Genomic DNA, 11,890 nt, shown 5'->3' with positions numbered 1-11,890 from the left:
GGTGGAGGTGGTACTGTTGGTGGCGGTGGTACTGGTGGTACTGCTGGTGGTGGTGGTACAGGTGGTGGTGGTACTTGTGGTTGTGGTACTGGTAGTGGTAGTGGTACTGGTGGTACTGGTGGTGGTGGTGGTACTGGTGGTGGTAGTGGTAGTACTGGTGGTGGTGGTACTGGTGGTGGTATTGGTGGTAGTGCTGGTACTGGTGGTACTGGTACTTGTGGTACCGGTGGTGGTGGTACTGGTGGTACTGGTAGTGGTGTACTGGTACTGGTGGTGGTGGTACTGGTGGTACCTGTGTTGGTACTACTGGTGGTGGTGGCACTTGTGGTTGTGGTGGTACTAGTGGTGGTGGTACTTGTGGTGGTGGTACTGGTGGTGGTGGTGGTACTGGTGGTAGTACTGGTGGTGGTGGTGGTACTGATGGTGGTAGTACTAGGGGTGGTGATACTGGTGGTTGTACTGGTGGTGGTAGTACTGGTGCTGGTTGTACTGGTGGTGGTGGTGGTACTGATGGTGGTACGGTGATGGTACTGGTGGTGGTACTAGTGGTGGGACTGGTGGTGTGGTACTGGTGGTAGTGGTACTGATGGTGGTGGTATTGGTGGTGGTAGTGTTACTGGTGGTGATGGTACGTGTGGTATTGGTGGTGGTAGTACTTGTGGTACTGGTAGTGGTGGTACTGGTGCTGGAGGTGGTAATGGTACTGGTGGTGGTGGTGGTGGTACTGGTAGTACTGGTGGTGGTGATACTGGGGGGGGGTGATACTGGTGGTGGTACTGGTGGTGTTGGTGGTGGTACTGGTGGTGTTGGTGGTGGTACTGGTGGTGGTACGGTGGTGGCACTGGTGGTGGTACTGGTGGTGGTAGTGGTAGTGGTGGTACTGGTGGTACCTGTGGTGGTACTGGTGGTGGTGGTGGCACTGGTGGTGGTACTGGTAGTGGTGGTGGTACTGGTGGTGGTAGTACTGGTGGTGGTAATACTGGGGGTGGTAATACTGGTGGTGTTGGTGGTGGTACTGGTGGTGGTACGGAGGTGGCACTGGTGGTGGTACTGGTGGTGGTATTGGTGGTGGTACCTGACGTGGTACTACTGGTGGTGATGGCACTGATGGTGGTGGTACTGGTGGTGCTCCTGGTGGTGGTGGTACTGGTAGTGGTAGTACTGGTGGTGGTGGTACCGGTGGTAGTGCTGGTACTGGTGGTGGTGGTACTTATGGTACCGTGGTGGTGGTACTGGTGGAACTGGTAGTGTTGGTACTGGTGCTGGTGGTGGTGGTGGTGGTGGTAGTGGTACTGGTAGTAGTGGTGGTACTGTTGGTGGTTGAACTAGGGGTGGTGATACTGGTGGTGGTACAGTGATGGTACTGGTGTTGGTACTAGTGGTGGTACTGGTGGTGGTGGGACTGGTGGTGGTGGTGGTACTGGTGGTAGTGGTACTGATGGTGGTGGTAGTATTACTGGTAGTGATGGTACGTGTGGTACTGGTGGTGGTAGCACTTGTGGTACTGGTAGTGGTGGTACTGGTGCTGGAGGTGGTAATGGTACTGGTGGTGGTGGTAGTGGTACTGGTGGTACTGGTACTGGTGGTACTGGTACTGGTGGTGGTGGTACTGGTGGTGGTAGTGGTACTGGTGGCAGTACTGGTGGTGGTGGTGGTACTGGTGGTACCTGTGGTGGTACTACTGCTGGTGGTGGTGGTGGTATTACTGGTGGTGGTGGTACTGGTGGTGGTGGTACTTGTGGTGGTGGTACTGGTACTGGTGGTATTGGTACTGGTACTGGTGGTGGTGGTAGTACTGGTGGTTGTGGTGGTACTGGTGGTGGTACTGGTAATGGTGGTGGTGGTAGTACTGGTGGTGGTGGTCCTGGTGGCACTGGTGGAGGTGGTTGTGTTACTGGTGATACTGGTAGTGGTGATAGTGGTGCTGGTGGTGGTACTGGTAGTGGTGGTGGTACTGGTGGTGGTAGCACTGGTGGTGGTAATACTGGGGGGTGGTGATACTGGTGGTGGTAATGCTGGTGTTGGTGGTGGTACTGGTGGTGGTAGGGTTCTTGTGGTAGTGCTGGTACTGGTGGTGGTGGTACTTATGGTACCATGGTGGTACCGTGGTGGAACTGGTAGTGTCGGTACTGGTGCTAGTGGTGGTACTGGTGGTGGTGGTAGTGGTACTGATAGTAGTGGTGGTACTGATGGTGGTAGTACTAGGGGTGGTGATATTGGTGGTGGTAGTACTGGTGGTGGTTGTACTGGTGGTGGAGGTGGTACTGATGGTGGTACAGTGATGGTACTAGTGGTGGTACTGGTGGTGGTGGGACTGGTGGTGGTGGTGGTGGTACTGGTGGTAGTGGTACTGATGGTGGTGGTAGTGTTACTGGTGGTGATGGTACGTGTGGTACTGGTGGTGGTAGTACTTGTGGTACTGGTAGTGTTGGTACTGGTGCTGGAGGTGGTAATGGTACAGGTGGTGGTGGTACTGGTAGTACTGGTGGTGGTGATACTGGGGGGGTGATACTGGTGGTGGTACTGGTGGTGGTGGTACTGGTGGTGGTACGGTGGTGGTACTGGTGGTGGTGGTGGTGGTAGTGGTAGTGGTGGTACTGGTGGTACCTGTGGTGGTACTGGTGGTGGTGGCACTGGTGGTGGTGGTGGTACTGGTAGTGGTGGTGATACTGGTGGTGGTAGTACTGGTGGTGGTAATACTGGGGGTGGTAATGCTGGTGTTGGTACTGGTGGTATTGGTGGTGGTACTGGTGGTGGTACAGAGGTGGCACTGGTGGTGTTACTGGTGGTGTTACTGGTGGTGGTATTGGTGGTGGTACTGGTGGTACCTCTGGTGGTACTACTGGTGGTGATGGCACTGGTGGTGGTGGTGGTACTGGTGGTGCTGCTGGTAGTGGTGGTACTGGTGGTGGTGGTACTTGTGGTGGTGGTGCTGGTGGTGGTAGTGGTAGTACTGGTGGTGGTGGTACTGGTGGTGGTGGTACTGGTGGTGGTGGTACTGGTGGTACTTGTGGTGGTGGTACTGGTGGTGTTGGTGGTACTGGTGGTGGTGGTGGTGGTACTGGCAGTGGTGGTAGTACTAGGGGTGGTGATACTGGTGGTAGTACTGGTGGTGGTAGTACTGGTGGTGGTGGTACATGTGGTGGTGGTGCTGGTAGTGGCACTGGTGGTACTGGTGCTGGTACTGGTGGTGCTGGTGGTGGTAGTGGTAGTACTGGTGGCGGTGGTGGTACTGGTGGTACTTGTGGTGGTGGTACTGGTGGTGTTGGTGGTACTGGTGGTAGTACTGGTGGTGGTGGTACTGGTAGAGGTGGTGGTACTGGTGGTGGTAGTACTAGGGGTGGTGATACTGGTGGTGATACTGGTGGTAGTACTGGTGGTGGTAGTACTGGTGGTGGTGGTGGTACTGGTGGTGGTACAGTGGTGGTACTGATGGTGGTACTGATGGTGGTACAGGTGGTGGTGGGACTGGTGGTGGGACTGGTGGTAGTACTGGTGGTGGAGGTGGTGGAACTGGTGGTGGTGGAACTGGTGGTAGTGGTACTGATGGTGGTGGTATTGGTGGTGGTACTGGTGCTGGAGGTGGTACTGGCACTGGTGGTGGTGGTACTGGTAGTACTGGTGGTGGTGGTACTGGGGTGGTGATACTGGTTGTGGTACTGGTGGTGTTGGTGGTAGTACTGTTGGTGGTACGGTGGTGGTACGGTGGTGGCACTGGTGGTGGTATTGGTGGTGGTGGTGGTGGTGGTGGTACTGGTGGTACCTGTGATGGTACTGGTGGTGGCACTGGTGGTGGTGGTGGTACTGGTAGTGGTGGTGGTACTGCTGGGCATACTGGTGGTGGTGATAGTACTGGTGGTGGTCCTGGTGGTACTGGTGGTGGTGGTAGTGGTGGTGGTAGTACTGGTGGTGGTGGTACTGGTAGAGGTGGTGGAACTGGTGGTGGTAGTACTAGGGGTGGTGATACTGGTGGTGATACTGGTGGTAGTACTGGTGGTGGTAGTACTGGTGGTGGTGGTGGTACTGGTGGTGGTACAGTGGTGGTACTGATGGTGGTACTGATGGTGGTACAGGTGGTGGTGGGACTGGTGGTGGGACTGGTGGTAGTACTGGTGGTGGAGGTGGTGGAACTGGTGGTGGTGGAACTGGTGGTAGTGGTACTGATGGTGGTGGTATTGGTGGTGGTACTGGTGCTGGAGGTGGTACTGGCACTGGTGGTGGTGGTACTGGTAGTACTGGTGGTGGTGGTACTGGGGTGGTGATACTGGTCGTGGTACTGGTGGTGTTGGTGGTAGTACTGTTGGTGGTACGGTGGTGGTACGGTGGTGGCACTGGTGGTGGTATTGGTGGTGGTGGTGGTGGTGGTGGTGGTACTGGTGGTACCTGTGATGGTACTGGTGGTGGCACTGGTGGTGGTACTGGTAGTGGTGGTGGTACTGATGGGCGAACTGGTGGTGGTGATAGTACTGGTGGTGGTCCTGGTGGTACTGGTGGTGGTGGTAGTGGTGGTACTGGTGCTGGTACTAGTAGTGGTGATGGTACTAGTGGTGGTAGTACTGGTGGGGGTAATACTGCGGGTGATACTGTTGGTGGTACTGGTGGTGTTGGTGGTGGTGGTGCAGTGGTGGCACTGGTGGTGGTACTGGTGGTAGTACTGGTGGTGGTGGTATTAGTGGGACTGGTAGTGGTACTGGTGGTAGTACTGGCGGTGGTGGTGGTGGTACCGTTGGTAACTGAGGTGGTACTGGTGTTGGTGGTTGAACTTGTGGTGGTGGCACTGGTGGTGGTACGTGTGGAGCTGGTACTGGTGGTGGTGGTGGTACTGGTGGTGGTGGTACTGGTTGTGGTGGTAGTGGTGGTGGTACTGGTGGTGGTGGTGGTACTGGAAGTGGTGGTACTGGTTGTGGTGGTAGTGGTGGTGGTGCTGGTGGTGTACTGGTGGTGGTGGTGGTACTGGTATTAGTGGTGGCGGTATCTGGTAGTGGTGGTGGTAGTGGTGGTACGGGAAGCCAGTGGAGATCTTTCAGGTGACCGGAAATGTGGGCTTGACGGGGGATGTCCAGTATGAGTCTGGCTGAGGCGTTTTGGATGCGTTGGAGTTTTTTCTGTAGTTTGACTGTGGTTCCGGCGTAAAGGGTGTTTCCATAATCTAGTCGGCTAGTGACTAGTGCGTGGGTGACTGTTTTTCTTGTTTCGGTGGGGATCCAGCGGAATTTTTTTTTGAGCATGCGTAGGATGTTGAAGCATGATGATGTAACGGCGTTGACTTGTCTGGTCAGCGAGAGGGAGGAGTCTAGGATGAAGCCCAGGTTCCGTGCGTGATCTGTAGGTATGGGTGCTGTACCCAGAGCCGGTGGCCACCATGAGTCGTCCCATGTAGAGGGGGACGATCCTAAGATGAGGACTTCCATTTTGTCCGAGTTTAGTTTTAAACGGTTGTTCTTCATCCATTCGGCTACTTCTTTCATTCCTTCGTGTAGATTGGTTTTGGCGGTGTTGGGGTCTTTGGTGAGGGAGAGGATTAGCTGGGTGTCGACAGCGTAGGAGATGATGTTGAGGTCGTGTTGTCGCGCGATGGTTGCGAGGGGACTCATGTACATGTTGAAGAGGGTGGGACTGAGTGATGATCCTTGTGGTACGCCGCAGATGACTTCGGTGGCCTCTGATTTGAATGGGGGGAGGCGGACTCTCTGTGTTCTTCCGGCGAGGAACGAGATGATCCAGTCCAACGTTTTTCCTTGTATTCCGACGTTGCTGAGGCGTTGTATGAGGGTGTTATGACAGACTGTGTCGAAGGCGGCGGAGATGTCAAGTAGGATGAGGGCAACTGATTCTCCGTTGTCCAGTAGCGTTCGGATGTCATCTGTAGCAGCGATGAGGGCGGTTTTGGTGCTGTGTTTGGCTCGAAAGCCAGACTGTGAGGGGTCGAGTGAATTGTTGGATTCAAGGAAGGCGGCGAGCTGGCTATTGACGGCTTTCTCAATGACTTTGGCCGGGAAGGGGAGGAGTGAGATGGGGCGGTAGTTCTTAAGTTCAGAGGGGTCCACTGTGGGGTTTCTTCAGAAGGGCGCTGAGTTCGGCATGTTTCCAGCTTTCTGGGAAGGTAGCGGAGTTGAGGGAGCAGTTGATGACATCGTGGAGATGGGGTGCGATGATGGAGTCTGCTTTGTTGAAGATGTGGTGTGGGCATGGGTCAGTTGGTGAACCTGAGTGGATGGAGTTCATCAGACGGATGGTGTCTTCAGTAGTGATTGGGTTCCAGGCGCAAAGGTTGTGAGAGTGCTGTTTTGGTTCGGAGGTGGGTGGAGTGGGTTGTTCTTTGGACCGGTTTTCAAAGCTGTTATGAATGTCGACGATTTTGTTGTTGAAGAAAGAGGATAGAGAGTTGCAGAGGTATTGGGAGGGAGTGATGTCGTTGGTGCCGGCGGTGGGGTTGGTAAATTCTTTAACAATGTTGAATAGTTCCTTGCTGTTTTGGGCGTTGTTGTCGAGTCGATCCTTGAATGCTGATTTCTTGGTGGATCGGATCTATTGGTGGTGTTTGCGGGTGGCGTCCTTGAAGGTGGTCAGGTTGTGAGTGGTTGGGTTTTTTCTCCAGGTTTTCTCGAGGGTACGACATAACTTCTTGGATTTCTTAAGGTCATCGTTGAACCAGGGGGCCTTTTTGTTACCTTGTTTGATCTGGTGGTTTTTCAAGGGTGCTAATTCGTCAGCGCTGTGGGTGATCCATTGTGTGAGTTTGGTGGCAGCTTGGTTTGGGTCCGATGATATGGCGTGGGGGTTTTGGTTAAGCGATGTGAAGAGCTGGTCGGTGGAGATTTTATTCCAGTTTCTTCGTGGAATGGGTTGTGGTGGGATGTGGGTCGTGGTCTTTTTGTAGCTGAAGTGAACGCAGCTGTGGTCCGTCCAATGGAGAGCTGTGATGTGATTGAAGGAGATGTGTTTGCTGGAGGTGAAGATAGGGTTGAGCGTGTGTCCGGCTAAGTGGGTGGGGGTGTCAACAAGTTGTTTGAGTCCGAGATTGGCCAGGTTGTCCAGAAGGGTGGTGGTGTTGCTGTCGTTATTCTTTTCCAGGTGGAAGTTGAGGTCTCCCAGTAGAATGTAGTTCTCGGAGGTGAGGGCATGTGGGCTGATGAAGTTTAAAATCAACGCAGGTACCGCTCCCAAATACCTGCAGGCACTAGCTTTTCCCTACATTCCTAAAAGAAACCTACGTTCAAAATCAGCGGAAAAATTCTGGGTACCGAGATTCAAGCTGGCCAGGATGGGAGGAAGATCTTTTGCCCATCTGGGTCCTTTCATCTGGAACACACTCCCAATCCACATACGAAAGGAGCAAAGTCTTCTCAGGTTCCGAAAGGAGATAAAGACCTGGTTGTTCGACCAGTAACCCTGAACGACCTCTGCTGTATACTCCATCTACCGTGCTGTGTTCTTAGGCGCCGGGAAACCCTTTTTGGGTAGCTGTTTGCGCCATATAAGTTTATAAAATAAATAAATAAATAAATTCCTGGTGGTCTGCGGATGAGGGTGCCTTTAAGTGTGGTCCTGGGGTCGGTGTGGATCTGGAAGTGAAGGTGTTCAGCGGTCGCGAGGTTATCGTCGGAGCTGGTCGTGATTCGGATGGTGTTCTTATGGGCGATGGCGATGCCTCCTCCTGTTTGGTTGGTGTGGTTCTTTCGGATGATCTTGTAGCCGTCCAGGATGGCTATGGCGATGTCGGGCGCTGATGAGGCGTTCATCCAGGTTTCTGTAAGGAAGGCGACGTCCGGTGAAGTAGTGTCGAGTAGGTCCCAGAGTTCAGAGGCATGTTTGTAGATTGATCGGGTGTTCAGCAGGATACACTTCAGGTGGTTAGAGACGGAGTTGTGTTTGGAGGGGGAGGAGTTGGCATGGGTCCTGATGCAGGCGAACTTGCAGGAGTGGCAGGCGAAAGGTCCATGGGTGTGTCCTGGGGTAGCTACGCAGCAATGTGGGGTGCGTCCGGGGTTAAGGGCAAGGAGAGTAGCGGTGTCATATGTTAAGTGAGTGGAGTGGGTTTTGTGAGGGCCCAGGGGTCTGGCGCTGGGCGCGGTCCAGGCGCGGACGGGCGTAGACGGGCTTACCTTTGGCGCACCTTCGGCGCGCATGGGGCGCGACCGCTGCGCGTGAACGCTGCGCGCGAGAGCGCCTGTCATATATGGATGGTGGAGGGGGCGGGGGCGAGGGAGGGTCAGCTGGGAGGCAGAAGCGGGGAGGAGACACGGGCCAGGAGTGGACACAACAACAAAATAGCTGCTAAACCGAAAGCGAAACGGGGCACAGCCGAAGGACAAGCAATGAAAAATAATAGCAGGCTACGGCAATTCTGTCACAACAATGCAGCGCTAATGTGCACAATACAAATGAGCAGGTACAATTACAATTTTTAAATAGGCAGGCTACGTTAATTCTGACTCGGCAATGCTGCGCAAATGAGCACTATTAGCTATGTGCAGGCTACGATACCAAGCGCTATGTAAATACGCACGGTCACGAATCCAGGCAGCAAGGTAGCAGGCAAGGTATCAGGCAGCAAGGAGGCACGCGATCACGAATCCAGGCAGCAAGTAAGGGAGCGTGGGGAGCGACCGCTTCGGGGCAAGCCCAGGTGGTCACAGCGTTAGGATGGAAGAGACGAGCCTTCTCTGTCTGTGGGGGGGAGGGTCAGCTGGGAAGCGGGAGCGGGGAGGAGACACGGACCAGGAGTGGACACAACAACAAAATGGCTGCTAAACCGAAAGCGAAACGGGGCACAGCCGAAGGACAAGCAATGAAAAATAATAGCAGGCTACGGCAATTCTGTCACAACAATGCAGCACTAATGTGCACAATACAAATGAGCAGGTACAATTACAATTTTTAAATAGGCAGGCTACGTTGATTCTGACTCGGAAATGCTGCGCAAATGAGCACTATTAGCTATGTGCAGGCTACGATACCAGGCGCTATGTAAATACGCGCGATCACGAATCCAGGCAGCAAGGTAGCAGGCAAGATATCAGGCAGCAAGGAGGCACGCGATCACGAATCCAGGCAGCATATGCCCTTTGATACTGTGACTTCTCAGGATGAGACATCACCTGATGTTTAGCCTTGATGACATCACAAAAATGTGCTTCGTGTGATGTTTGACCCTGATTTAGCTACTGAAAGTGACTCTTCTTTCGTTGATGAAGTTAGGGCCGCCACTTTGCAAGTATTTTACCCACAACAAGCCTAATATTATATGGCCAATAGCAGTCAAAAAAGTTTGAATCTTAAAACAGCAAATGTAAAAGGAATTCACTACAACGTATTTGAATCTTTTTTGTTTTAACCCTATTTGATTGTTAAAGCAAACAGAAGTAGAATTGCCCTGCTTTAAAATATATAAAGAATGTTACACTAGTTCTTGTTGAAGTGCCAGCTCTTGGCTTATCCAAATAATAAACACATGCACAAAAAGACAGCATTATTCTGTGAGAAATGTCGCCACTCTAGTTTGAGTCGAGTCCAATGCAACATACCAAATCCCACAGCCTGCAAGACAGCAAAGCTGTTCTTGGTGGAGCCTGGACCACAGGTGGCATTAAATGGAATTTTGCTAAGCAACACCTGACTTGATGGGAGTCACTGAAACAATGTAATGTTTCAACTGTTTACTGTCCCGAGAAGCTATTATTTTACAAAAGGAAACACCTGAAAGCAGGATTTTTATTTTATAACACGGACAAGATGTGGTGATACTTTTTGGAGGCCAGGGGCGCAAGGACAGTGTCAGGCAAGGATCTAGCGGCGACCCCTAAATGACATCTATGCGCGTATGTCACCAGTTCCCATCCTCCCCCTTTTGGCATCATTTAGCTCATTCGGCAGCATCTCTGCTTGGTGCATGACACCATATGGATTATGGACATTCTCTGATTACCACCCATTTTGGTGTACAGGCACACTCCATTCGCTGCCCCTGTGGCTAAGCTAGTTAATTCTTATTACAATTAAAATAGTATAATTTGCGTGCCTATCTCTTACATACCCTCACCCATACAACAGTTGGGCACTGTGACCCATAACATGATAACCACACCTCAGTGGTCATCTTGCAAAACATGAAAACACTTCCCACATAGGCTAAAGACATTAACATCTTTGCAACGAAAGCAGCACCTTTGCAACTCTTACCTGCCTAGTTGCAGATTGCTAACCAGGCAGATAAGAGTTTCAGTACCCCACATAGGGGTTAGTACAAGTGTTACAGTATAGTACAGTACAGTAGCCTTTACATACCAATAAATACATATTCTAATAATATCTTGGAGGAAACTAAAACGCAGAGTTAGCCTTGTTTTATGTCTTTCACATGGGATGTTCCAAAAATCATGTCCCAGTGTCCAAAGAATGGAGCGTAGTTTGTGTTTGGTTTCTGGTGATGAATGTCGTGGGCTCGGGCTCCACCATACAAACCAAATGGTATGACATTATGGAGGAGCCAGGGAAAATCATAGCCCACGTGATCTTCCACAGACATCCAGATACTCACCACGGTACTTGTCCAAGCTGCCATAGGATGGCATTTCAAAAGGATAGGGTTGGTGGAGCTCCAGAAGCCCATAGACAAGAGCTCCACACCACTAAGTTGCTGGCTTGACCATGAGAAGGGTGCTGTAGTCTCATGGTGAACTGCATGGACATTCTTATAGAGCCAGATGATTTTGTGATGTAGCATATGCCAGACAAAGTACTGGAAGTCAAAAAGAAGTAAGCACCCCAGCACCTCTAGAAGAAGCTGTTTGAGTGTTGGAGCCTCGTCTGGAAGGGAGCTGTAAGGCATCAACAGCTGGTTGAGGACAACAGCAGGACAGACGTAAACAACATGGTTGTAGAGCGCATGCCACATGCAAAGTCCCATCATCTTCAGCGTTGGTTGCTTGTCTTTTTGAATTTTGTACTTAAACAAAAATGGGCAAGCCTCACCAAGAACATCAATGACAGCAAAAGGTAAACTGAAGAAAAGAAAACCAGAGAATGCCAGTAATACATTGAAAAATGGAGATGTGATCATGGGTTGCAGTTGACATATCATATAATCCCATAGCGGCTGAAGAAAAACAGGACCTTGATGGTAGTCTTCCAAAATATCACGAGAGGAGCACTGGGACTGGGTCGCATCCATCTTGTTCGCTAGGTAGGTAGCAATCTAGCTATAAATGAGAAATTAGAAAAGATGAAATAGTGGGATGGATGACAACTGATGGCACATGCCTAGACCCAAAACAAGGAATCTCTTCTCTACAATACACTCTTACTGTAAGCGCTCCTACCATGGATGTGTCGATTCACTAGCCGCCAGATTCATCATTCTCCCGTTTTGCGAGGCCCTAATAGCGAATCATAGCGATTCGCTATTAAGGACTCGCAAAACGGGATTCATGTAGGAATCGCAATATTTTTTGCGATTCCTACACATTCTTTATTTGCGATTAGCAAATTGCTAATCGCAAATAAGGAAAAACTCCCCATGCATTCCTATGGGCCAAAAGGCCCATAGGAATGAATGGTGAGTATTCCTTATTTGCGATTAGCAATTTGCTAATCGCAAATAAGATAGCGATTTGAAGGGTGCCAGGGGTGTCCAAAGGACACCCTGTAGCACCCCTCAAATGATCTGTGACACAGGTGTTGCACACACACATGTCCAAAGGACATGTGTGTGTGTAACATGCAACTCAGAAAAATGCATTTAAATGCATTTTTCTGAGTTTTCGCAATTTACCGCGAGGTCTGACCTCGCGGTAAATTGCGCCTAGAAATTGCGAAATCGCAAATTGAAATAGGATGTTGAATAGCATTTAAGGAATCTCAAATAGATATTCCTTAAATGTCATTTCCT

General features: G+C 51.3%; 1 protein-coding gene across 1 annotated transcript; it reads right to left on the bottom strand.

The window, feature by feature from the left end:
* Window positions 1–9,674: 9,674 nt before the first annotated feature.
* LOC147733825 (cholesterol 25-hydroxylase-like protein 1, member 1) lies at window positions 9,675–11,195 on the bottom strand. The gene has a single exon (XM_086959027.1). The coding sequence runs from the start codon at window positions 11,171–11,173 to the stop codon at window positions 10,337–10,339; it is 837 nt and encodes a 278-aa protein (XP_086815153.1). The 5' UTR covers window positions 11,174–11,195; the 3' UTR covers window positions 9,675–10,336.
* Window positions 11,196–11,890: the final 695 nt, after the last annotated feature.

The sequence above is a fragment of the Lissotriton vulgaris genome, chromosome 2_1 (assembly GCF_964263255.1).
Source record: "Lissotriton vulgaris chromosome 2_1, aLisVul1.2, whole genome shotgun sequence".
In the NCBI taxonomy this organism is placed as follows: domain Eukaryota; kingdom Metazoa; phylum Chordata; class Amphibia; order Caudata; family Salamandridae; genus Lissotriton; species Lissotriton vulgaris.
Note: the sequence above shows the minus strand (reverse complement) of the source record. Positions and strands in the feature narration are given on the sequence as shown.